Source organism: Gopherus flavomarginatus, chromosome 7 (assembly GCF_025201925.1).
Source record: "Gopherus flavomarginatus isolate rGopFla2 chromosome 7, rGopFla2.mat.asm, whole genome shotgun sequence".
NCBI lineage: Eukaryota > Metazoa > Chordata > Testudines > Testudinidae > Gopherus > Gopherus flavomarginatus.
Genome location: NC_066623.1, coordinates 115,025,379 through 115,050,996, shown reverse-complemented (window position 1 = coordinate 115,050,996; position 25,618 = coordinate 115,025,379). Strand labels below are relative to the sequence as shown.

Sequence of the window (25,618 nt, the reverse complement as noted above, 5' to 3'; positions counted from 1 at the left end):
TTTCCTGCATTGGTATTGTTAATTTTACCATTTCCATCTAGAAAAGGACCAATACTGTTGTCAGGATTCTTTTGGTTCCATAATATATTTTTAAAAACTCATTCTTACTTTAGAATGTTACTTCTTTAATTCTGCTGGCCATAGATTTCTGATTTTGTCCTTTTGCTTCCTTTTTCAATTTTCTACAATTTCTAACTCTGATTTACATTCATTACTGTCAATTTCATCTTTCTTTCATTTGCTACATTAATTTAGTTTATGTTTTGTAGCTGTTGTCACTTCCCCTCTAGCCTTGAGTTCAATTCCCTGCTTTGCCACAGACTCCCTGTTTCTCAGCTCCTATCTGTACAAGGAGGATAATAACACTTCCCTGCCTCACAGGAGTGAGTGAAGATAAATCTACTGAAGATTGTGAGGTGCTCACATGCTGCAGTGATGGGGTCAGATAAGGACCATCACTTGTTTATTTGTGACAGAAACACTTTAACAATAATTAAAAACATACAGGGTCAAAAACATGGTATTATCTATTGGGACAGATCCTTAGCTGGTGTAAACTGATGTAGCTCAGTTGTCTCCAATGAAGCCACGTTGATTTCCCTGAGCTGAGGTTCTGAGCCGATGCACCGGTGAGAACAGTCTGTGCACTGTGACTCTAGGGGCCAATGTGAGCTAATCCCCGTGAAATCGTTCCTACCAGAGAAGCAGTGTTAGTCCCAGCAGCCTGGGTAGATTGCAGTTTAGACCATTCATCTACCGCCTCCCCTGCAGCTTCAGCTGAAGCGGGTAGGTCTCTTACAGTTGGTCTATGGGTTTGCCCAGGACTGTGAAAAAACAACTAAATCCATCCCTGGGGCGGGGGCTGCATTCGTTGCTGAGAGTAGCATCAGTCCCATGCAGTACCACCAACCCCAAATGTTCAGAAATCCTGAGATTAGCCTCAAAATCATGAGATTTTGAAACACTGTCTATTCTTTCTGTCTGCTGCTCACACGTGTGTCATGTTTGGAAGCTTTTCTCCACAGCTATAAGGGCTGGAAAGTTACTTCTGGAAAACAATGGAAGCCGAGATTCTCACCTAAATCACTTGTCTCTGGGGCATTATGCAAATACTGAGTATTGTGAGCTCACCAGCGTCAGCCATAGTGCTCCTGGAATCCGTTAGCGGGAAAATGCCTGGAATGCCTGGGTGAATACTCTTCCTGAAGACCTGCCTCTTCCTTTAGCCCCCAGAGAAAGCTCAGGAGCACTTCAGGACAGGACAGAGATAACAGCCAGATAAGGAACCTGCTTCCACTCTCTCTAACTCCCTTGGCTCAGGAGTGGCCCTGGGAGATTTGCTCCAGCCAAGCTCTTGTTTGCATGCTCTGGGACTCCCCAGATCTAATCTGTGCCAGGTGTTTAACTTGGTGATGGTAGGTGCAGCTTCTGCAAACACCTGGGAAGGAACAGCCGTGGCAGGGTTTATAAATATCCCCCAATACACTTCCCGCTCTGCTGGCAATGTGCCTAGTGATGTCATTTCAGTCACAGCGGTTTTGAACTTGACCAAAAAAAAAAAATCTGTGCTCAGAGCGAGCAAACTGCGCGGGGTGTGTGGCCAGACTGGGGATTAGCAGAACCTTGCTTGGTTGCAGCTCCCTGCTCTGCCCCATTGCTTCCAGAGTGCAATGGAAAGCTCTGGAAGTTGCTTCACCTGCAGAGCACTGCTCCTCTTCACCTGCACATCCTGCTTCCGCCATGCTGTCCGCTCCAGCTGGCTGGGCTAGAGAGGCCCTCTTCTCTGGCCTGTTTGGCTGTCTGTCCATCCTTAGCCTGAGCTCATCGCAGCACACACTGGCTCACCACGCATTGCGGGGAGGCAGGCGCTCCTGGGCGTGACCACAAACGCATGGAATACACCGACTGGTCAGCATCATTAGTTTGGTCAAAAATAGAATTCCAGTTTCACAAGAATTGAATGGTTGTCATCTCACTCGGCAAATTTCATGAACAGTTTCATTGATGTTATTACAAAAATTTGAAATGAAATAAAATGAAATGTCTTTAGTTGCAGATTGGACTTTAAAACCCCAGGTTTTGGAAGATGGTTTTTTCACTTTTTCTCACTGCTCTTTTTCAGGGGGGAAAAGCAAAAAAGGAGAGAAAGAGGGGCAGGAGGGGACAAAAAAACCTTTGAAAAATAAAACCCCAAATAACATTTTTTAAAATGAAACACAAATTTTCATTTTGAAAATTGTCATTAAAAAAATACAAAAATTCAAACAAAATGCAAAAATAAACAAAGTTTGGCTTGATTGAAAAGCTATTTTCAATTAAAAAACCCTACAACTTTTTGACCAAAAAAGTCAACCAGCGCTAGTTAATGATAAATTATTATTAACAATAATAATAAAACAATGATAATTGGACTGTTCTGCCCAAAAATCCAAACTACTCCACATTGAAAATGAGGTTTCATTTTCACTTTTTGTTTTACAAAACTTGCTTGTAGGAGCTCTTGAAAACACACCAGCTTTTCAACTACCTCGTCCAGTGCCAATTCCCCCCCCCAAAAAAAATAAGTGTCCCAATTTGTCACACTTGCTACCTGGTCACTCTACCCCAATCCCATCCCCAGGCAGGCTCGGTGGATTCTGCCCCTCTCTGCCCCGTGGCAGCTGCCCCATAGGGTTTCTGCTGCAGCTTGGCATGGCCTCGGTGGCATGTTTGCTTGCAGGGTTATCTGGGCTGAAGTAGTGTTGGTTTTGGCGTGGAGTGCCAGGACCACGCCTGCTGTTTAAACACCACAGCCAAGGGGGTTAGAGAAATTGAATTAAATATTTGTTGTAGTTGGAAGACACACACAACACAAAACACCACTCCACTCTCTGGCTACTGGAGAAAAGCGGGGGGAGAGCAGATTCCCTGAAAAACTATGTAAAAGGAACAGGAGTCCTTGTGGCACCTTAGAGACTAACACATTTATCTGAGCATGAGCTTTCATGGGCTACAGCCCACTTCATCAGATGCATGCAGTGGAAAATACAGTAGGAAGACATATATATACACACAGTGAACATGAAACAATGGGTGTTACCATACACACTCTAAGGAGAGTCACCAGTTAAGGTGAGCTATTGCCAGCAGGAGAGAAAAAAAACTTTTTGTAGTGGTAATGAAAATGGTCCATTTGCAGCAGTTGACAGGAAGGTGTGAGGAGCAGTGGCGGGGGTGGAATAAACATGAGGAAATAGTTTTACTTTGTGTAATGGCACATCCACTCCCAGTCTTTATTCAGGCCTAATTTAATGGTGTCCTGTTTGCAAATTAATTCCAATTCAGCAGTCTCTCCTTCGAGTCTGGTTTTGAAGTTTTTTTGTTGTAATAGTGCGACTTTTAGGTCTGTAATCGAGTGACCAGGGAGATTGACGTGTTCTCCGACTGGTTTTTTAATGTTATAATTCTTGACGTCTGATTTGTGTCCATTTATTCTTTTATGTAGAGACTGTCCGGTTTGGCCAATGGACATGGCAGAGGGGCATTGCTGGCACATGATGGCACATATCACATTGGTAGATGTGCAGGTGAATGAGCCTCTGATGGTTTGGCTGAAAAACTACGCTGGCTCTTGAGGCTGCTTTAGGGAAATAATTAGGACCAAATTCATTCTCCATGTGACTCCGCGGAGCCCAGTCCCGCTCTCACTCAGGCTGCTGTAAATCCCGAGTGATGCTGGAGTGACTCCGTGGGCTCCAGAGGTGTCACTCCCATGGGAGTGCATGAGAGCAGCAGCAAGGCAAAGGGCTTCCCTAGAACTGGACCTGGGATGACTCTGGCCCAAGGTGTGTGGACAAAATGGGCTGAGTCCAGCCAGTAGCTGCCTGGAGTAAGTGTGTGCTGCCCCCTCCCCCAGCAAGGCCAAATCCAGCCTTGGCGTGAGAGGACATGCCCACAGGTCTCTGGGTGTTTCCACCAGGCTGAATGTGGTGTAGACAGTGTTGGCTTTACACACCCAAGGCCCGATTTGCCACTGCCCTGCACCCTGCACCAGTGCAACGTGGGCGTCCCAGGCCGCCACGCTCCTGTGCTGGCCTTTTGTGCTCACTCTGCCCGGCTGGGAAGGACAGGGTGGTGGCAAACCACCCTTCCCCTGTGACTGCTAATTGGGTTTGCTGTTTACACCTGCTTCCTGACTTCTTTGTATCCAATAGGCCAGATCCTGCTTTCACTCACCCCATGTAAATCCTGAGTGTGTGTGAGGGGATGAGTTCAGAATGTGAACCAGTGTAAAACTGAAGCCCCTCAGTCATCCCCTGCCAAGAAAGGTGCTCATTAGCAAGCCAATGCACATGATTTATATGGATGATCGGGTGAAGCTGTTAGATAGATGGAGCACTCTGAGGTCCTCTCTCCAAAGTCCCTTCAGATGCCGTCCTGATGAGCTCACGCCACAAACTGTTTCGTCACGGAAGGTCATTTCCAAAGGAGGCGAGTGCCAATCAGAATCGAACCTCCACTCCTAACCCTGTAGCTGTGGGAGCCACAGAACAAAAAGAGGAATTGGGCTTGGAATCAGATTATCTCTATTCCTAATTTATCCCCATTTCATTATTTCTAACAAGTGAGTGAGTCTATTTTGGAACTGGCGTCCCCAAGAGAGGAGCTAATCGGGGCAGCACACAAGCTGGCTTTAGGGAAAAAGTCCCTTTTGTGATGTGTTGCAAGCCTATTTCCTAATACGAAAGCTGGATAATTAAATGCCACTTCCTGGAACACAATGAGAAAGCTTTATGTAAAGCCACATGAAAGCGGCTTGCTCCCAAGAATGGACCTTTCAAATTTTGGAGTGTGCTTTTGTGAGGTTGAGTGCGTGCCCTGTGTCTGGCGCACATGTGGACACTGTGTGTGGATAAATGTGTGTATTGTGTGTCTGTCTGTTTGCAGTGTGTCGCTACAGGGTATCCAAGTGTGTTATGTGTCTGTTGTCTTTCATTACCATCATAGTAGCAACCTGTTGCATGGGTCTGATTGTACACTACGGATGTTCTGAGTGGGTGTGCAAATGGGTATGTTGTACCATTAGTGTGTTGGGTAAGTGTATGTTGTGTGATTTATTTAATTGTCTGTATGCTACACACAGGATGCACACATACCAATTTTACACAGTGTTTATAAGACTATGACAAATAAGGAGATACAGTGTTACGAAAAATCTCATCAGCTCAAAGCTCCTGCTCACGGAATGTCTTTGCACAATAGATTTTAATTCTTCCTCTCATGTTTCAGAGAGTCGGCACAGGACACAGGCACTGCTCAATGGGCATTAATAACACATAGAGGCTTGTCTACATGGGGAAACTGACCAGAACAGCTATTCTGGAATGGATCTCTGTGTGGACATGCTATTCCAGAATAAAAGTGATGTTATTCCAGAATCATTATCCTTTTTGGAAGCACACCAATTATTCCTGAATAAAGTGACTTATTCTGCATTAGCTATTCTGGTCCATTTCCACATGCAGATGGGCCCTAACTGACTGCACAAGGCTAAATTTCACCCTTGTTTATAGTTGCGAGAGCTCTTGACTGGAGAAGCTGCGTAAGCCTGAAAGCTGATCTCTCTTTCCAACCGTAGTTGGTCCAATAAAGGATATGGGCTTTCCCCACACCCCCTTCTCTCTCTAATGTCCTGGGACTGACACAGCTACAACATGCTGCCTGCCCTTGGTTAGAGATTACTTTTCTAAATGCAGCCAATGCAGCATCACAGGGCCATTCTACACTGTCCAGTATCACAGCCACTGTTTGAAAATCAAGAAGACATTCCCCAAAACAAACACGCAGCACCTCCAGCCCCTCGGCAAACGCTTGCAAGAAGGGATGGGATGTTCCCTGTGCCCTGAAGCGAAGGGCATCTGAACCAGGCTTTTGAATTTAGGAGCCTAAATCCCTTTGAGGAACTGGGCTGTTCCCCTTTGTGTTCCCATAGGAAGGAAGCCTGGAAGGGGCAATGGGTTTAGGGTTATTTTGGTGCGTGTTCTGTTCTGCTTGTTTTTTACATTACAAATCAGGTCTTATCTACCCTGGATGACACTATGGCAACTGGAGAAAGAGTCAAGTTATAAATATCACCAGGGACAAGGAACTGAACAGCAGAGAGGGGATAGGTGCTTTAGTCGGACTGTTCAAAACTCTTTGGTTTTGGTAAATCCTCTTTAACTATAATGCCTAATAAACATCTGGGAGAAAAAGCGTCTTTGTTAATGGTTCATAGCCCTTCCCCGCACACATGTCCAGTTACAGGGTGAAAGAGTGCCCAATATATACCTCTGAACCCCAAGCAAAACTAGAGGAGCCCAGACCATAAGGTTGGGAAGAAAGTTGGAAAAATCCCCCCTCTTCCCAGCCTTTTCTATTCTTCCAGTGGTGCCAACTCTCATGATTTTGTCATGAGTCTCATGATAATTATTGGTTTCCTTCAAGCCCCAGCTCCTGGAGTCACGTGGATAGGTGACAATTTCAGCCTTTGTTCTTAAAGGAAAAGTACATTTCTAGCCCTTGTGGCTGTGGATAAAGCTTCAAAATGTGACCCCAGTGTGCCCCAAAGGCTCCAAAAGCAGAAGGCAAATTAAAAAGAAACCAAACCTACTACTTTGACATCCTCTTGTGATTTTAAAGCCAATCTTGTGATTTTTGAACATTTGGGGTTGACAAAGGTGTTCATCATAAAGAACCAGAGAAGGGCACGTGCCCCATTTTCCCTCAAAACCTTTCCAGTGTCACCGTGACACACCTGGGCTCCATTTGGATGGCTAGGTCAGACACTGTCCCTCACTCCGTCTGTGCAACTCCCAGCCCAGTGACTGGCCGCAATGCTAATCATTACTAACCCCTGCGAGTTCCTTGGGATGTGTCAGATCAGCCTTCACGGCGGGGTCTGAATGTGCAAGGAATGCGGTTTGCGGGTGAGCATGTATGTTTCTGTTCACAGGCATGTTCCCGTGTGCATGCCTGTGCGACGGACGTGTGAGAGTCTTTGGGCATGGGAGGCTGTGCGTGGGGAGGCTGGGTGTACATGTTGCTGGGTGTTTGTGTGTGTGGTGGTGGGGAGGTTGGTTGTACCTGTTGCAGCAGAGAATGTCCACTCCTCCCTGCTTCTCCCAGCAGCCCCCTGGTCTCCATGGGTCCCCCTGAGCCACCGAACCCCAGCACGGCTGGCGTAACCTCCTGTCCGTCAGTGCTGCCTGGCGCCGCCCGCCTGCTCGCACACACAGCCTGCTGCTTTCAGTTTTCCTGTAACAGTGAAAGTTACGCAGGGAAAAAAAGTTGCCGTTAGCATGTAATAGAGGAAGAGAGGTAAAAAGGGCAGGAAATTTGCACCAAGTCCATTTCCCCTTGGCCCTGGGCTGCTGCTCACTCCGGAACTGGGATTTGCGTAGGCAGAGTTAAAAATAACGGGTATAAAAGAGAAAGGCAAAGGGCTGAGAGAGCCCCACAGCAAACCGGCCTCCAGCCTGAGTGAGGAGGGCTGAACTTGTGCTACCAGGGCCAGACAGAGATCAAAGCAGAACCACCTCTGAGGGGAGCAAGCAGCCCAGAGGGGAGGACACGTGTGTGTGTGTGTTTGTGTTTGTGTGTGTGTGTAATCGGCTGTAGTGTGTGTGTGCGTGTGGGTGTGTAGTGTATGCTGTTCTGCATGTATGGTGTGTACACACTAGGAGAATATGCACACTGGTTTCTCTTGTGTTAAGTTTTTCTTGCAAAGAGCAGTAACTCTTCTCAGTCCTAGAAAATAACCCGGATGCTCTAACTCTCAGTCAGAGGAGATGGAGTTTTCTCTTCTGAAAAGATACCACGGCCTGATGTTACTGGTGTAAATTATTATTAACGCTTTGGATCCCTCCCAAGGGAGTGGGGCAAATGACTGTTTGCCACAGGCCTAGAAGATGCAACATTAGCTACAAACCCTAAATATTATCAACCAAGAGCATTTCTGGGTATTGCTTCGTTTCATTAAGAAAACATTAAATGCCAGTCCGAGGAGCTAACCACACGGCTTGCGAGGATGAAGGTCTGGGGGTCCCCAAACACCGGGGCCTTGGGGTCCCACGTGCCCTTTGGACACGTCGTTCACCTGGGAAGGGGCTGCCCAGATCAACCGGCCTCTGAGGCGCTTCTCTCCGGGAACAACTGAGAAGGCTCCTGGAGTCAGTCCCCAGATCTCCCCACCCCCGATATCGAGACACAAGATTTGTTCCCATCCGCATCCAGCCTTCCCGGGAATCTCCTGTCACTTCACAACAAATCTAACAGCCACCGAGGAGAAAAGGCCTTGACAGCCGCAGCCCCGGCCCAGCCCTGGCGTGCGGGGAGGTGCACTGTGCTGCACTGTGCACGGTGCAGGGCAGCCGGTGTTCCAGTGGCCAGGAGTCCTGCCGGCACCACTGGGCCGGGCCGGGCCTGTGTTGAACTCTGGGCCTGGGCAGAGCAAAGGCTTTGACCGCCAGCCCTGGCAGCGAACCGGCTGGGGGGGCCGATTCCCGGGGCACAGCCCAGCTGAGGGGGCAGGCGGGAGCGAATCTCGCCGGGCTGATAACATTGTGTCTGTCCCACAGCGGGGAAAGCTGCCGGGAGCCGATAAGAGCCGGTGGCTCTGGTCTGGCCTGAAGCTCCCTGGAGTTCTGCTTCCCTCTGCGCCGGGCCGGGCTGCAGGGCCCCGGGACTGAGCCCTGGGCAGCTCCCTGGGGTCGGCTCAGAGCGGCGGAAGGAGGGGGCTTCTCAGTGCCAAGGGTGGGGGAGACCCTGCCGTCTGTCCGTCCGCTCCCCAGCTGTCCATCCACCCTCCCTCCGTCCGTCCATCCCTCCCCGGCAGTCCATCCGTCCACCCCTCCGTCTGTCCATCCATCCGTCCATCCATCCCTCCAGCTGTCCATCCACCCCTGCCCTGTCAGTCCGTCCACCCCTCTGTCTGTCCATCCATCCGTCCATCCATCCCTCCAGCTGTCCATCCACCCCTGCCCCCGTCAGTCCATCTGTCCGTCCACCCCTCTGTCTGTCCATCCACCCCCTCCCCATCCATCCATCCCTCCCCGTCCGTCCGTCCTTCCATCCCTTCCCCATCCATCCGTCTGTCCATCCATCCCTCCATTTGTCCATCCATCCCTCCGTCTGTCCATCCATTCCTCCTCATCAGTCTATCTGTCCACCCGTCCGTCCATCCCCTCCCTGCCAGTCCGTCCATCCATCCCCTCCTCTGTCCATCCATCCCTCCAGTTGTCCATCCATCTATCCCCTCCCTCCCCGTTTGTCCGTCTGTCCATCCAACCCACCCCATCAGTCTATCCGTCCATCCCTCCCTCTGTCCATCCGCTCCCTCTCCGTCCGTCCACCCCCTCAGCTGTCCATCTACCCTCTCCGTATCCATCAGTCCGTCCACCCCCTCCGCACCAGTCTGTCTGTCCATTCCTCCCCGGCAGTCCATCCGTCCACCCCTCCATCTGTCCATCCATCTGTCCATCCATCCCTCCAGCTGTCCATCCACCCCCTCCCCATCAGTCCGTCCATCCATCCACTCCTCCGTCTGTCCATCCACCCCTCCCCGTCCATCCGTCCGTCCATCCCTCCCCATCCATCCATCCTTCCACCTTCTCCCCATCCCTCCTTCTGTCCATCCACCTCTCTGTCTGTCCATCCATTCTTCCCCGTCCGTCTGTCCGTCCACCCCGCCCTCCCTCCATCTTTCCATCCCTCCGTCTGTCCATCCACCCTCTCCCCATGAGTCTGTCTATCCCTCCCCTTTCGTCTGTCCATCCACCCCCTCCCTGTCCCTCAGTCCACCCCCTCCCTGCCAGTGTGTCCGTCCATCCCCCCAGCTGTCCATCCACCCCCTCCACATCCCTCCGTCCGTCCATCCTTCCCTTCGTCTGTCAGTCCACCCCTCCCCGTCAGTCTGTTATCCACCCGTCCATCCATCCCCCCGTCTGTCCATCCATCCCTCCAGTTGTCCATCCATCTACCCCCTCCCTCCCCGTTTGTCCATCTGTCCATCCACCCCTCCCCATCAGTCTGTCCATCCCTCCCTCCCTCTGTCCATCCACTCCCTCTCCGTCTGTCCACCCCCCAGCTGTCCATCCACCCTCTCCCCATCCGTCAGTCCGTCCACCCCCTTCCCGCCAGTCGGTCTGCCCATCCCTCTGTCTGTCCATCCACCCCTCTCTGCCAGTCTGTCCATCCATCCCTCCATCCTTCCCCTCCCCACCCCAGTCTGTCTGTCCAGTCCCTCCATCCCTCCATCCCCATACTCAGGGGTTCTCAGATGGGGGGCCGTGACCCTTCCGGGGGTCAGAAGGTTATTACGTGGGCGGTTGCGAGCCATCAGCCTCCACCCTCAAGACCCACTTCTTCTCCATCATTTATAATAGCGTTTAATATTAAATATGTGTTTTTAATGTATAAGGGGGGGTCGCACTCAGAGACTGGCTGCGTGAAAGGGTCACCAGTGTAAAAGTTTGAGACCCACTGCCATACGTGGAGGGAGGAGACCTCAGCCAGCAGAGGCTGTCTGTCCATTCAGCCCCACACCTATCCTAGGAGGGAGGAGACCTCACCCAGCAGAGGCTGTCTGTCTATCCACCCCTCCATCCAGGCCCATACCTATCTAGCCACTCCCAGAGACTCGCAGCCAACCCCACAGCCACCTTTCTGCCCCTGGTTCGAGCAGCCGGAGGAGTCCTGGCCTGTGTCTCAGTTGTGGAAGATGGTGGATTCCTTTTGTGGGCAGGAGCTTTCCCTGAAGCCAGGTGCTGCTGGGCTGGCCCAGGACGGGGGACTCTTAGCCTTTCCCCACTATATTAGAACAGAGCATCTTCCCCTAGGACAGCAGCTGCCCCAGGCCCCCATCCTGCTGAGGCCCAGGCAGATGCTGGGGCAGCGTTCCCGGCCTTGCTGCCACTCAGGGGCACCCCAGAACCTCCTTGTTAGCAGAAAATAAACCCAAGGGGGTGGCTGGTTCTAGCCCCATGAGAGATGGTGACCGTGGCCCCTTGGGCAGCCAGTACTTGTAACACAAGTGCTTGCTGCAGGAAATGGGGCTCATGGCCCTACTGGGGCTGTCCCACTCTCCACCCTGGGGCCCAGGGGGTAAAGGACTCTTGAGCCCTGAAGGGGCCACACCATGACAAGGAAGCCAGCTGTGAGGCTGTCCCTGAGGTGGGTCATGGGCTGGCATCATTCCCTGGCTCTGCCACAGACTTCCCATGTGATCTTGGGCAAGTCACTGAACTTCGCTGTGCCTCACTTTCCTGGAGTGTCAGATGGGGCTGAGGCCTCCTGTGCCTAGCTAGACTGTAACCGAGCTCTGTCTCTGGCCAAGCGCCCGGGCACTGCACGGCACCTGGCTTGATCTGGGTGCCAACCAGTGCCAGCACCCCTCGGAGCGGCCGCCCCAGCTTTCCTCTTCCAGGTTGTTCTAAACCGGGGCAGGTCTGCACGAGCAGAGCTAATCTTTAACCCTTTCTTCTCCCCGCCTCATTCATCCTTCACTTAACCGTCCTGTTTGCCTTTCAATTGCTTTGCTGCTGTTTGATCTTGTCTAATGCCCCCTACTTTACAGCCTGGTTTAGTGGCTGGAGAGAGAATTCTCCTTTCCCAAATGGAGCTCTTGGGCGTCTGTCAACAGAGGGCTGTGCACACACATACCTCCTGCCCAGCAGGGCCCATCTGAAACCCACATGCATTGGGGTAGCACCTACTGCAGGGACTGGCAGGGGCCCACATGGGCTGATCTCCAGCCGGGTCCCACCAGCTCCCACAAATCAAAGCGTCCATTGCAGAGGGTCTGTGAAAGGAATTTAAAGGGAGGCTGGTGTCTCTCTCCTCGTGGAGGCACTGGACAAGCCTTCCTGGTTCAAAGTCCCAGCTCTCACAGACCCCTGGTGTGATGGCGGGAGAGTCACTGATCCCCTGTCCCCAGCTGCACGTTGGGGATGACGCTTCCTGTCCAAACCATGAGCTCTCTGAGGCTGCATTTAAGTCTGTCCCACACCTAGCAAAGCGGGGCCCTGATCTCGGGCCGGGCCTCTTGACATGCCCAGAGTACGAATTACACCAACCACCTGGGAAATATTCCACCTGCCGAGACCTACCAGCAATATACGCGAGTCCCACCTGGCAGCTCTTTTGCTCTCGGAAAATGAGCCAGTGTTGCAGGGCTAAAGCTACTCAAACCAAGGGAAAGGAGGACAACCCAAGTGTAACTAGAGTCTGCTCTTTCCTCTGGCTCCAGGCCATTTTGTCTTGTTCTCTGCAAGATCTTGGGGCAGCAGCGGCCTCCATACTTGGGTCCTGTACAAATAATACTTCATAATAAAAGGATTAGCAGCACGTCACAGAAATATGTGGCCGTGCAGGTCAGGAGAAACGCCCTTGCGCCCCACGCTGGAGCACGTGTGGCCTTTAAAATGCCAAAGCCACGGAGAAGGACTTTCCAGTTTTCAACCCAGCGGGTGGAATTTATTCTAGATAACAAACAGGATTCTGAACTAACAAACAGCCAGCTGATGTCCAGGCAGACGCCAGTGCATGCTTTGGAAATGAGTCCAGGAGTTCTTGGTAAAAGGGGAAAGATTTGCATAGTTGTTTTCTCTGTGGATTACTGCACTCATTTACTGCAGTGCTCCACCCTTATAATTAAAGTCAAGTGATGAAAGCAACTGGTAGGGTAAGTTTGGATCCAGGGCCAGAGAAGCTGTGTGCATTTACCTTTGTGGGTAGCATTATTATTCCTGTTTAAACAGTCTTCTGGCTCCTGATGAGCAGAGGGCTGAAGCCCAAGTTCTTCGAAAGGTAGGAGTGATGGAAAGCCCCGAGTGGGGCAGGGCTGGCGAGATAACCTTATCGCTTCTAGACAAACTCAACAGTCAAAAAGCCATTCCTGGTATTGGCTGGAGTGAGGCCAGCCCAACTCAGATCAAGAAAGGAGGGTGCTGGAGGCTGGGCCTTCCCAGCGGGGCCTTGACTGGGCCAGTCCTCACAAGCTGGCTGGTCCGTATTGGCTGACGGTCTCTTCAGGGGTCAGTGTCACCTGCTCCTGGCTTCACAGACACGCTGAAGTTTGTCCCCCATCCCTGGGCTGGCAGGTGCGTTGCTGAGGGTGTTTTGTTCCCGCCTGCCAGCAGTACCAGGCCATACTATCCTGGGCCACCATCTGCCGAGCCTGCTGCACATGCCCGGGACTCAGGCCCCGGGTCTATATTCAGGCAGTTTTCAGCGTGGGGAGGAGTCCAAGGCAGGCACATGGCCCCCAAGTGAAGTGGGGACTCCAGACAGTCACTCACTGCATGGGCCGCGCAGGGCCCCTTTCTGTAATGCACGCTCCAGTCCCCACCCCCACCCCGCCCCCGGACAGTCACTCGCACAGGGCCCCTTTCTGTAATGCACGCTCCGGTCCCCCCCCCCCCCCCGGACAGTCACTCGCACAGGGCCCCTTTCTGTAATGCACGCTCCGGTCCCCCCCACCCCCGACAGTCACTCGCACAGGGCCCCTTTCTGTAATGCACGCTCCAGTCCCCCCCCCCCCGGACAGTCACTCGCACAGGGCCCCTTTCTGTAATGCACGCTCCAGTCCCCCCCCCCCCGGACAGTCACTCGCACAGGGCCCCTTTCTGTAATGCACGCTCCAGTCCCCCCCCCCCCGGACAGTCACTCGCACAGGGCCCCTTTCTGTAATGCACGCTCCGGTCCCCCCCCCCCCCCCGACAGTCACTCGCACAGGGCCCCTTTCTGTAATGCACGCTCCGGTTCCCCCCTCCCGGGACCCACACAGAGCCCAGAACCCCACAACAACATTCCTCCCGGCTCCCCCCACGGCTCCAGCCGCCCTGGGAGCTGGCCTGGGGCACGGATCAAGGCAGAAGACTGGCCGGGCTGGGCCGGGCTTTCACTGGCCCGGCCCCACAGTCCCCCCTAACCCGCTGCCCGACTTCGTGCGACTTTTCGCGCTGGCCTCTGAGAGCATCCAGAGGGAGGGGCGTGGCCTAAGGGCCGGGGGGCGTCTCCTCCGTCGCTGTGGCCAATGGGCTGAGGATGCCTGTGAATATCCAAGCAGGTGCGGGCCAATCAGGGCGCGCTGGGGATGTTAACAGCTGGGGAGCTGCCCCGGCTGCCCTAGACTCTGACTGTCCCGGAGAGCTCCCGGCTGCGCGAACCCCCCCTCGCCTGCCCGGAGCCCAGCGCTCCCCCAGCGCGCTATGGCCGGGGCCGCGGGGGAAGCTGCGCTGCCGCCCATCGCCTCCTTCGCCAGCCTGCTGCCCATGGAGGACAAGCGGGGGCCGCTGCTCCACGTAGGTGCCGGGGGGGGCGCTGCTGGGATGAGGCCGGCTGGGGTCGGGGTGTCTGTAGGGATAAGGCACCGCCACTGCCCGCGGTGCTGGGAGCGGCGCCAGGGAAGTTTTTGTGGGGTCTCCAGTAACTGCGGGGCTGCGCAGAAGGCTGGCTGGGGCAGGGGGCCCTCTGCGGGGTGCGGTGGGGCGAGGGGCCCGGGGCCCGCTGCGGGGTGGGGGCCTGTCAGGTGCGCGGGCGGGGGGCGGCCGGAGATGGGAGTATTCCCCTCCTTTGGGCGCTGGGAGGGTGCGGAGTGGGCTCCCACGAGGCAGCGGCGAGGAGGGGGACCCTGGGTGGCCCAGATCCCGGGGAGTGTGTGTGTGTGTGGGGGGGCAGCTGGCTCCAGCTGGCCCCGTTCCAGGGAGCCCGGGGTCACTGGCGCGCCCTGCCGTGCCCTCCTGAGGGCCCTTCGCCTGCGAGCGCAACCTGCTCTGCTGGCTCGGGGGTGAGCGTCTGCTCCGGCCCCGGCGCTGCGCCTGGCCCCTGACTCCCAGTCTCCCCGCCCTGCAGCCCCGCTTCGCCGCTATGGAGGGCGGCCCCGCCGGGATCAAGAGGGAGGACGACGACCTGGGCAAGTTCGTGGACTTGGATTTCATCCTGGCCCACACCAGCAGCCCGCAGCAGGCCGGCCCCGCCTACCCCCTGCCCGACACCCCGGAGAGCTGCGGCACAGACGGCGACGGCTCCTACCTGCCTGCCAGCAAGTTCGGGGCCCCCTACCCCGACAGCCACAGCTACATGGCCGAGCTGCTGACCGCCGACCTGCCGGGCCCCTGCGAGCTGCAGCGGAGGGAGTACACGGAGCTGCGGGTCCCCGGCGCCCTGGGCCACCCGGCCATGGCCCGGTCGCTGCCCGCGGAGTACAGGGCGCAGCCCCTGGGGGCCCGCATCAAGCAGGAGCAGCCGGAGGAGCAGGCCTGCATGCTGGGCATGGCGGGCGAGTGCCTGGGGCCGGGCGCCGTGGACCACAAGCCCCTCATGCTGCCCCCCCAGCAGCCGCTCTACCCGCCCCGCCCCGGCTTCCCGCAGCCCAGGCTGGGGCCCCCCGAGGAGTTGGGGCCGGCGGGGGAGGGCCCCCTGCCCCCGCACCTGGTCCCGCAGCACTACGCGCTGCCCCCGCACCACTACCCGGCCCACCTCGCCGCCCACGGGCCGGCCCAGTTCCACGGACACTTCAGCGTGTTCCGGGAGCCGCTGAAGGCGCCGCCGGGGCTGCCCGGGCTGCTGGTGACGCCCCCCCACTCGCCGGTGCTGGATTACTTCCCCGCCGGGGGGCCGGAGCTCGGCAAGCCCAGGCGGGGCCGCCGGTCCTGGGCCAGGAAGCGCACGGCCACGCACAACTGTGACTACCCGGGCTGCGGCAAGACCTACACCAAGAGCTCGCACCTCAAGGCGCACATGCGGACGCACACCGGTGAGGCCGGCTCTGCTGGGGAGGGGGTTCTCCCGGGGGGGGCGGCTCCCATCCCCCCGGCCCGCGCTCCTGGGGGGCGCACATGCGGACGCACAGCGGTGAGGCCGGCTCTGCTGGGGAGGGGGGTTCTCCCGGGGGGGGGCGGCTCCCATCCCCCTGGCCCGCGCTCCTGGGGGGCGCACATGCGGACGCACAGCGGTGAGGCCGGCTCTGCTGGGGAGGGGGTTCTCCGGGGGGTGGCGGCTCCAATCCCCCCGGCCTGCGCTCCTGGGGGGCGCACATGCGGACGCACAGCTGTGAGGCCGGCTCTGCTGGGGGGGGGGCGGCTCCTGCTCCAGGGCGGGCGCAGCTCCAACCCCTCCCGGCCCGCGCTCCTGGGGGGCGCACGGCTCCTGCTCCGGGGTAACTTCTCCTACCCCCAGCGCGCTATGAGGCTCGCAGCTCTCGGGGGCGCACGGCTCCTGCCCAGCCCCCCTCCCCCGCGCTCCTGGGGGGCGCACGTGGCGGGGCGGGACTTCCCAAGCCCGGCGGGGGCCCGGTACAGAGGCAAGGGGACGGGAGCCTGGCAATGTAGTGGGGTTGGGCCCGACCCGCCGTAGGATTCCTCACCCCCGAGTAACTCCCTTGGGCTGCGGGAGGGCTACCGGTGCCGGCTCCGCAGGAGCGGGCCCGCGGGGGAGGGGGTAGTGATGGGTCGGACCGTGGGGCAGTGCGGGGTAGTGATGATGGGCGGGGGGGGGGCAGTGTGGGACTCTGATGGGTCGGGCCGTGGGGGGGGGGGGCAGTGTGGGACTCTGATGGGTCGGGCCGTGGGGCAGTGTGGGGTAGTGACGATGGGCGGGGGAGGCAGTGCGGGACAGTTATGAGTCGGGCCCTGGGGGAGAGGAAGGGGGGCAGTGGGGATATTGATGGGCCTGGCCGCGGGGGGTGGGGAGAAGGGAGGCAGTGCGGGACAGTGATGGGTCAGGCGTGGGGCAGTGCGGGGTAGTGACGATGGGCCGGCGGGGGCAGTGCGGGACAGTGATGGGTCGGGCCATGGGGGGGGAGGCAGTGCGGGACAGTGATGGGTCGGACGTGGGGCAGTGTGGGGTAGTGACAATGGGTGGGGGGGCAGTGCGGGACAGTGATGGGTAGGGCCGCAGGGGGGGAGGGGGCAGTGCAGGGTAGTGATGAGTGGCCGGGGGGCAGTCCAGAATAGTGATGGGTGAAAGTGCCAGAATTTGTATCCCTTAAGCTGAGGAGAGAACGGTCTGGGAACCGGTGTCCCCGCTGCCTGCACCTGGCGGCTGCTGGAAAGCCCAGGGGGTTGGGAGCAGGCCCTAGGCAGGGCAGTGCCCACGGCTGGCAGGTTAACACTGTTCTCTCTGCCCAGGGGAGAAGCCGTACCACTGCAACTGGGATGGCTGCGGCTGGAAGTTCGCCCGCTCAGACGAGCTGACCCGTCACTACCGCAAACACACTGGCCACCGGCCCTTCCAGTGCCACCTGTGCGAACGGGCCTTCTCCAGGTCGGACCACCTGGCACTGCATATGAAGAGACACATGTAATGGACAGAAACGCCTCTGGGGATCTGGCCCCTGGCCAGGGGGGAGGGGAGACACTAAGAACTCTATTTATGAAGCCGCAAAATATTTTCTTATGGATGCAACTAATTTATGTCGCTAGCGAGGTCTGGAAAGAGCAAACGCTCAGTATTTAAAGGTAAAACCAGCTGGATCTTCCACATGTCTAGATAAATAGCTACCCAGGAGTCTGGCTGCATAAGTGTGGAGCCCGGGTGTATAATACTGTACAGAATGAGTTGAGTATCTTGCATTTTTAAAGGGATTTTTAAGCTTATACATTTGATTTTTTTTAATTTTTTTAAATGTTGTAATGTAAAGAGTGGGCAGCATCAGAGTGGATCTGGGTTAAAGTACGTTTTTGGTTCGTGGTTGTGTTTTAAAAAAAAAAAAAAAAACCTCAAAGAAACCAGGCTGCTTCTGTAGACTGTTAGCACCTTTTTCAAACTCCTTCAAAGGCAGACAGGAATTGCCAGCGTAGGTCGGACCCCTAGGCCATCTTCCCCAGTGTCCTGCCATGCTCCACTCCCCACCCACTTACATAGTCTGAGACTGGCTTAGGCCCTTGAAGCAGGGTCACTTCTCAAAGCTGTTGGCATTAACACGGCTCCCTTTCCATCCCACTGGTGCTGTGCTGCTCGCTGGTGTGGTGATCAAGGCCCAGCTGCTGGAATCTGAGCGTGCCTGAAATTGCTCAGCTGCCACTCCTTGGAAAGTGAATTTCTAACCCAAAATGTGACTGGAGTGAGGCCAGAAAATGACCCACTCTGTAAAATCTCATGATTTGTGAAGCAAGCTTGTGATTGTTGGAGCCTGCCTCCGGGATTTTGACTACTGCTGAGCAGCACAAGGACAGGGATCTCCCTCCTTCATGCCCTTCAAGGGAGTGTTCCAAATCTCTAGGAATTGCCTTAGCCCCAAGCCAGTCCCTGGCCCATGGGGAACACCCCATCCGCAGCCGGCTCCCATACCCAGTACAGATCAGCGGCATCTCCTGAGAACAATCCTATTTGTAATGTCAGGTCTGGATTTGTCTTGTCATTTTTAACTGTGTATTTTTGTTTGTTCTCCTTCTGCCGAAGGATGAGCTGGAAACCAGGTACTGCTGCAGCCCCCTTTCCAAGCTGCTTCCTCAAACTTCGTCGTGTAAAGAGGACAAGGAGTTTTGTCCACCTATGAATCCCCAGGTCTCCGCTGTACTTGACCCTTCTTTGTAAAAGAGAAGGCCAAGGAGTCTTGATGTGCAGCTTCTGCAAAGTGCTCTTTGCCAGCTCACAGCACAGGGATCTAGAGTGTTTGGGTTTTCTAGGACTTGTCTTCCTGCTGGGACTCCTAGCCCGGAGAAGAGCCTGTTCCTGGCTGTGTATATTGTCAATTAACATTTCTCTCCCCCACTTTGAAATGTTACTTTTCTTCATATGCACACCACTGCGCTATTGTGAGCTGCTGTAAAATAAATAAATACGCCTCAACATCAGGGCCAGCAGAGTTTACTCTGAAACTTTCCCCAGGAGCGAGAAGCAGATGGCAGGCTTTACTGTTTGTAAATATTATTTGCATTGAGATTCATTTCTATTTAAAAGAGCCATGAAGGAATCTGGCAACGCCCTTTGCCTTGTCTCCGGCATCTTCTGTGAGTGGCAGCGCTTTTTGGAACAAGCATTAATGAGTCATTTATTTCACCACCCTGTGCCTCAGTTTCCCCATGCTACAGATGTGTAAATGGAGGCACAGAGGTGAAGTGACCTGCCCATGGCAAGTCAGTGACAGAGATGAACTGAACCAAGGAGATTTGACTCCTTGTCCTTTTCTCTACCCACTAGATTCTCCCCCCACCTCCTCTAGAGCTGTGAATGGAACCCAGGAGTCCTGATCCCCTTGTCAGGTGGTTACAGCCCAGGAGGCTTCCCCCAGCCAGAGCTCCTGTATCCATGCCAGGTGTATGGCTCTGTGGAACGCCCCAGCTGAGCTACCGGGCAGCTTCACTCCTCTCAGGTGCTGAGGTTTCCTCATGAATTAATAGTGGTGACTAAGCGCCGGCTTGTTGGCAGGTCCCGGACCCAGCAAGCAGGTCCGTCTCCATCCCTCCTGCGGCCAATTACCCGTGAGACACGCACTGCTCTGAAGGCTGGGGCTTGCACAGACCTGACAGGGAGTCACAGGGCAGAGAGAATTTTGCACAGCTGGTTCCACACAGGAGCAGTGACTTCCCCTCTGCTCCCAGCACTGCCATTCACTGGTGTGAACCGTCCCCTCATGGCCGCACAGGCCCAAGGAAGGACACGGTGGCAGCGCCTTTCCGGGTTCCCAGCTCCCAGCAGAAGTTACTCACATGCACCCTGAGTTTGGCTCAGGCCCCTGCTCCCAGTGGGGTGCAGCGGGATGGGGCAAAAGGAGTTGCAGCTGTGTGTCCGTGTGCACCTCCCTCTAGATGTGTGTGTGTCAGTGGGCACCTGCCCAGTCCTGTGTGTGCACATGCTGGCTGACTGGGACCTGGGCAGGGCGGGGTGCCTGGACCCTCTGGCTCCCTTTCCTTAGCCCCCCTCCCCGTCGTGGGCCTGGCCTCTCCACTGGGGGGCTGAGTGGAGCAGCAGGTAAATCCCACTCCTTCCTGAGCTCCTGCAAGGCCGGCTGCTTTGTGAGTCCCAGCCCCTGGAAATGTGACGGGGCTGAGCCGCTCCCAGCCTGCAGGCCTGGCCCAGCTGTGCACTAAAAGGAGTGTTAGGTCCTTCCTAGCCCACTGAGGATCTGTCCCCGTGCAGGTTGGGGGTGTCTCGGGGTGCTGCTGTGACTGTTCCAGGCTGTCAGCTAGAAATGGCAGCACTGGGCAGGGGATGGGGCCGGGGGGAAGCAGGGGCAGGTACAGTGGACTTGAGGACGTTCATTTAGCTTTGGGGTGTTGGGGATTTGTCCGGCTGTCAAATTCTTCTGTGCTTGGGGTTCCATTCTGTCTCACTGCTTACACCCCTTGGGTGAGGGCACCTAACGGGGGCAGTTCTGTGCTAAGGGACAGCCGGGGTATATGCTGCTTCAGCCTCCACCACAACCGACAGCGTCCCCCGTCTTAGTGGCTGCAGGGTCCCTGCTGGAAGAGACCCCAAGTGTGGGCCAGGGTGATCCAGTGGTTCTGGCTTGAGCAGGGGGGATTTTCTGGCCTGTCTGTTCCAGGGCACCTGCCCTGCCTCTGCTGGCCACTCTGACAAGGAGCTGGGCTCCAGGGGAAACTTCCACTGCTGGTGCAAATTCTCCAGCGACTTGTTCAGAAATGTCAAGCTGCCGACTTACAGGGAAGGTGTGGGCTGTTTGACTAAGCGGTGAGTCAGGCCGGCGAAGCCAGCTGGGTGTATGTGTGTGTGTAATCTCTGGCTCGGAGGTAGGGGTGTGTGTGTGTGTGTGTGTGTGTGTGTGTGTGTGTGTGTAATCGCTGGCTCAGGATTTTTATTTCTCAGGTAATCTGGGTTTCTCCAGCCTTCCTGTAACACTGGAATGGCTGGGTCTGCCGCTTGTTGTCCCAGCCTTCCCAGGCATCTGCCAGCCAAAGTGACAGCTCACCTGCCCCGGTGAGCTCAGAGCTGAATCCTGCAGGGAGAAAAACCAGTTCCAGGGCCCTTTCATCATCTCTTGGCCCTGCCAGGCAGTGCGCGGGAGGGAAGCGCAAGGCAAGGCCAGGACTTTTTCCTGCCTGCCACTTAGCCCTTCGTTTGCACGGTGAGCTGCCCACAGGCAGTGACGGGTTGTTCCCGTGGCAGCCATGGCACCAAAACAGCAGGAGAGGAGCCTTCCAAGGGGTGCAGCCAGCGGGAGCTGTGGAGTTCAGGGCCAGCCCCACCACGCTGGAGCCTGCCAGCCTCTCTCCATCCACAGAGCAAGGACAGCGCCCGTAGCCACGCGCTGCCCCTGGGCTTCAGCCCAGAATGGGATGCAGGCGAGAGGGGGCGCTCGCCTCACACGTTCCATCACCAGCCTCTCTGCTGACGCTCCACTAGGGAGCTTGCAGTCTTTCTCAGGCACATTTTACTTTGCAATTTAGGGCCAAAACCTTTGTGAGGCAAAATGCTCTGTGGCTGAGGCTGAGCGGGACCTGGGGCGAGACCCTTGAGGATAACCCTGCTCTGGCTGTTCAGACTCAGCTCTTCCTCCGTGCACGTAAGGGGCCTGCTCAGCCGGGCGTGAATCCCCACCAAGGCCTGAATTCATCAATGAGACCCACTGAATCTGAGCCAGCCTCAGAAAGTGGCAAAGCTGCAGATTCACTGAGCTGCTCTGGTAACATCTGTAAGCTCTTCCCCCCGCCCCCCCCCCCCCGCATCTACAGGGGGACTCCAGGTCGCGGGGGAGATGTGGAAGGATCCTATATGCTCCTGTGGCAGCACCAGGCTAGTTGCAGCATTTGCTGCCCTAAAGCCCGGGGCTGGAGCAGAGGAGACAGGAAGCCGATGGCAGAATCTTGAGGGTGATCCCGTGAGAGGAGAGAGGTGAACGAGGTGGTGGGCAGGGGGTCGAGGGTTGGTGGTAGGGCAGGCAGACAGTGCAAGCCCCAAAGCCTGGCTGGGTGGCCCAGCTCCTGCCCAGACAGTCGCATGTCCCTGGTTTGTCCTTCCACCCCTGGGGTTCCCATTGTGCAGCAGGTCTCGGCCTGCAGGGACTGTGAAGGAAGCAAACCTGGCCTGTTTCCACCCCAAAGGAAATTGAATGGAGAGCTGGGTGGAAAACGCGGCCCTTTGCCAAGAAGTGAACAGGCTCCCCCAGCTCTGCCATTCATGCCAGCTACTCACCTGACGACTGACCACAACACCCAGAGCCAATGTGAGTCTTACCAGCTGCCGAGATTCCAGATGACACTGGCCCGTCTGGGAGGGGCAGGGATTTACCCCAGGGAATATTGGGGGGCCTCAGCTAGATCACTGGGGTGTTCTAGGAAATGGAATCCGAGGGTCCCAGCTCACCCCCTGAGCAGCCCAGCGGAGTGAGGAGGGCCCTGCGCACGCTGCTTCCCCCCAGAGCAGCTGCCCATTGTGATGCAGTGTCTCAGCTGGGTCTGGGGGAATCCAGGCAGCGGCCCCACCAGCCCTGGGCTCTCCCACCTGTTAATGAACTGCCCAGCAAAGTCTGGTTCAGAGGCTGCCTGGAGAGAAACAGCCCAAGGAGAGTAACTATTAATGGGATGATGTGGGATTGGAGGGAGGTCTGCAGTGGGGTTCCCCAGGGATCTGTTCTGGGTCAGTGATTAACACTGTTATTAATGACCTGGATGTGAGACTAGAGAGCTTACTGAACAAATTTGCAGAGGACACAAAGTTTCAGGGGGTTGTCAACTCTTTAGAGGCTCAAGCTAAAATATGGAGGGATCTTGATACACTGGACAACTGGGTTATAGAGAGCACAGAGCAATTCCACCGAGACACTAGCCAATCAGCCCTGTGTGCGGCCGCTCGAGGATGCCAGGACAATTACACCCTTTTACTCAGCAGCTTTGGCGGCTCCAAATCGGCTCTACTTGTTGGAGGGACTGGGGTAGGGCTTTACTCCGTCAGCCCCGCAGAGCCTGCCCAGGGACCAGAGGGGGAGCTGGGATCTCGTCCTTCCTGTGCATCAGCATCAGAATCCGGCCCAAGCAGACCCACCTGGGCAAACGTGGAGCCCTGCTGCTGTTTCTTCCTTCTCTCACTGGTGTGCAAGGCCACCAGGCAGGTACTTTAGGGACACTGAATGTCTAGCCTGAGCTGCATAATCCAGCCCAGTGAGGCCCCCATCCCGCCCATCCCTCCTGGCTGAGCTCTGCGGGTCTGGCAGAAAGGTGCCAAAGGGAGGGGAATCTGCCATGTCCCCCGGCTAGTTGTCTGGGGAGCTGTAAGCAGCGTTTGCAAAGCTCTCACCCCTTGCACCTGAGTCTCAGAGCCCCTCTCTGTGTGGCAGAAGTGATGTAATTCTCATTTTACAGCCAGGGAAACTGAGGCATGGGGAGTCGTGACTTTCCCAGAGTCACACAGCTTCTCCTGGGGCTAGAAGCCAGGATTCCTGAACCCCAGCCCCAGCTGAGAGCACAACACAACCCAGCTGCCTATGGGAGCCAGCCACACGGGCTGCTGAGCCCTCGGCAGGGAAATCACGCCCCTTTGTGGCTGGTCCCCTTCACGCATGGTGACCCTCAGGCCCGTCATCCGGAAGTTTTGCACCCGCTGAGCCTGGGCCTGTCTGCGGCAGAGCGACCCCCTCTCCCCCTGCTGGACGCCCCCACCCCTTGGCAGCTGCAGAGACAGCCCCAAGGACAGTGATGTGCTGGCTGGCTAGAACCCCCTCCCTTAGCTCTTGCTTTGCTCCGGGGGGGGCGGGGGCTGTTAAAAGGCTCCAGATGAACAGCCCCAGAGACCGCGGAGCTGGGGTCACCTCCCACAAGCCCTGGGCCCTGCACCCCAGGCTGCTTTGGAGGTAGCATGGAGGGCAGATCCGGCTGCAGGGCCCAGGCGAGGCTTGGCCTCTCTGCTGACAGGGACTGGCTAATGCCAGTGGGGCTGGGCATCAGCAGCAGCAGATCTGGAGTGGATCCCAAGCAGCGCCTAGAAGGAACAGCCCCACAGCCAGTCCCCAGTGCTCAGGGCCCCTCGCGGCAGCGCTGCGAATGGCTGGATCACTCCCGACAAGAAGCGAGTGCCCCTTTGCCTCGCCGTGCTGCACCTGCCCTGCGCTAAGGGCAGTGCCAGCCCTGGCACTGGCTGAAAGGCAGAGCTGCCCAGGTCGACCATCAGGGATTCTTGTCTGGCATGTCCCCCTGGCACGGGAGCTCCCCTGCCGCCGCTTCCAACAGCCGCCAGGATGCCCCACCGCACAGGCTGCTCTCAGCTGGGCCCAGACCTGGGTGCTTTGGGGTACAGCTGGAAAGTGGGATCCCAGCCAAAGGGCTGAGGGAACAATCTGAGCGTTGGGGAACAAATGGACCCCGGCTCCCCAAATTGTTATAGGGCCTCCACGCAGGCTAGTCAACTGCCTTTCATTGTTCCCTGGAGCAACGCTCTTTCCCTGCCCCACTGAACTGAGGGCAAGAGCCTCCTCTCTAGGACAGGGCTTGAGAGCACCAGCTGTGCAGGAGCTCCTGGCTGCCCCACTCCCAGCCACTCCCAGCAGGGGGTGCTGCGGGGACCAGGGCAGGGCTGCTTGCTGGGAGCGGGGCAGATCCTAGCTTTTCCAGGCCTGGTCTCTCCCAGCAGGGGGCGCTGTGCAGAGCGAGGCAGGCGCACGGGCTGGGCTGAGGCCCTGCTGCTCCAGGCCTGGCCTCTCCCAGCAGGGGGCGTTATGCAGAGTGAGGCAGGAGCACGGGATGGGGTGGGGCCCCGCTGCTCCAGGCCTGGCCTCTTCCAGCAGGGGGCGCTGTGCAGAGCGAGGCAGGAGCACGGGCTGGGGTGGGTCCCAGCTGCTCCAGGCCTGGCCTCTCCCAGCAGGTGGCGCTGTGCAGAGCGAGGCAGGAGCATGGGCTGGGGTGGGTCCCAGCTGCTCCAGGCCTGGCCTCTCCCAGCAGGTGGCGCTGTGCGGAGCGAGGCAGGAGCACGGGCTGGGGTGGGGCCCTGCTGCTCCAGGCCTGGCCTCTCCCAGCAGGTGGCGCTGTGCAGAGCGAGGCAGGAGCACGGGCTGGGGTGGGTCCCAGCTGCTCCAGTCCGGCTCCTGGCAGGCTCCCTTGGAGGAATGTCCCCGGGTGTTGGCAGCCACAGCGCTGCAGAGAGCGGGGCTGTTCCTGGCAATCGTTTTCCCATCCATTTCCCGGTGTCCCTGATACGGAGGCGAAGGGGGCGCTGTGATAACGTGCACACACGCAGGAGCTGCCTCACCCTTAGGAAACATTTGGCTATGGGCACCTGAGTCCACCAGGCGAGCGATAACTGTCAGCCTCACGCTCCCTACTTGGAGTTTGCACCTGTCCCTATCGCATCTTAGTCACACACAGAGGGTTTGTCCATCGCTGGGCCCCAGATAACCTCCTCCTGCCTCGCTGGGCCTGTGTTTGTGCTCAGCCTCCTCCGCTACGAGGGCAGAGGTGCAGGGGTGGGCGTGTACCCCAGGGCTGGCGGGGAGACACGTGTCTCTCCCAGGGCCGGCAGGACCCTGTGGACAGTGTGTGCATGGATGTGAAAGAAGTGACACCTCCTTGGCCTAATAACTGTCTGATCTCCCAGCGCAGCAGGGCTGGCCTGGTTTGCACAGGGATGGGGGAAGCCAAGGGCTGCAGGGGGCACGGTGCTGGCCCCATTGAATCAGTGCTGGACTCAACATCCCAGAGGGTGCTAGGAG

General features: G+C 56.8%; 1 protein-coding gene and 1 long non-coding RNA gene across 2 annotated transcripts; one reads left to right on the top strand and one right to left on the bottom strand.

Annotated features, from left to right (window-relative positions):
* Positions 1 to 367: 367 nt before the first annotated feature.
* LOC127054898 (uncharacterized) lies at positions 368 to 13,367 on the bottom strand. Its single transcript, XR_007775359.1, has 3 exons — positions 10,680 to 13,367; positions 7,105 to 7,275; positions 368 to 4,513 (listed from the first exon to the last, which is right to left on the bottom strand). It is a non-coding gene; the product is annotated as an uncharacterized LOC127054898 (long non-coding RNA).
* A 791-nt stretch (positions 13,368 to 14,158) lies between these two features.
* LOC127054867 (Krueppel-like factor 2) lies at positions 14,159 to 18,815 on the top strand. Its single transcript, XM_050961212.1, has 3 exons — positions 14,159 to 14,321; positions 14,872 to 15,775; positions 17,148 to 18,815. The coding sequence occupies exons 1-3, from the start codon at positions 14,229 to 14,231 to the stop codon at positions 17,321 to 17,323; spliced, it is 1,173 nt and encodes a 390-aa protein (XP_050817169.1). The 5' UTR covers positions 14,159 to 14,228; the 3' UTR covers positions 17,324 to 18,815.
* Positions 18,816 to 25,618: the final 6,803 nt, after the last annotated feature.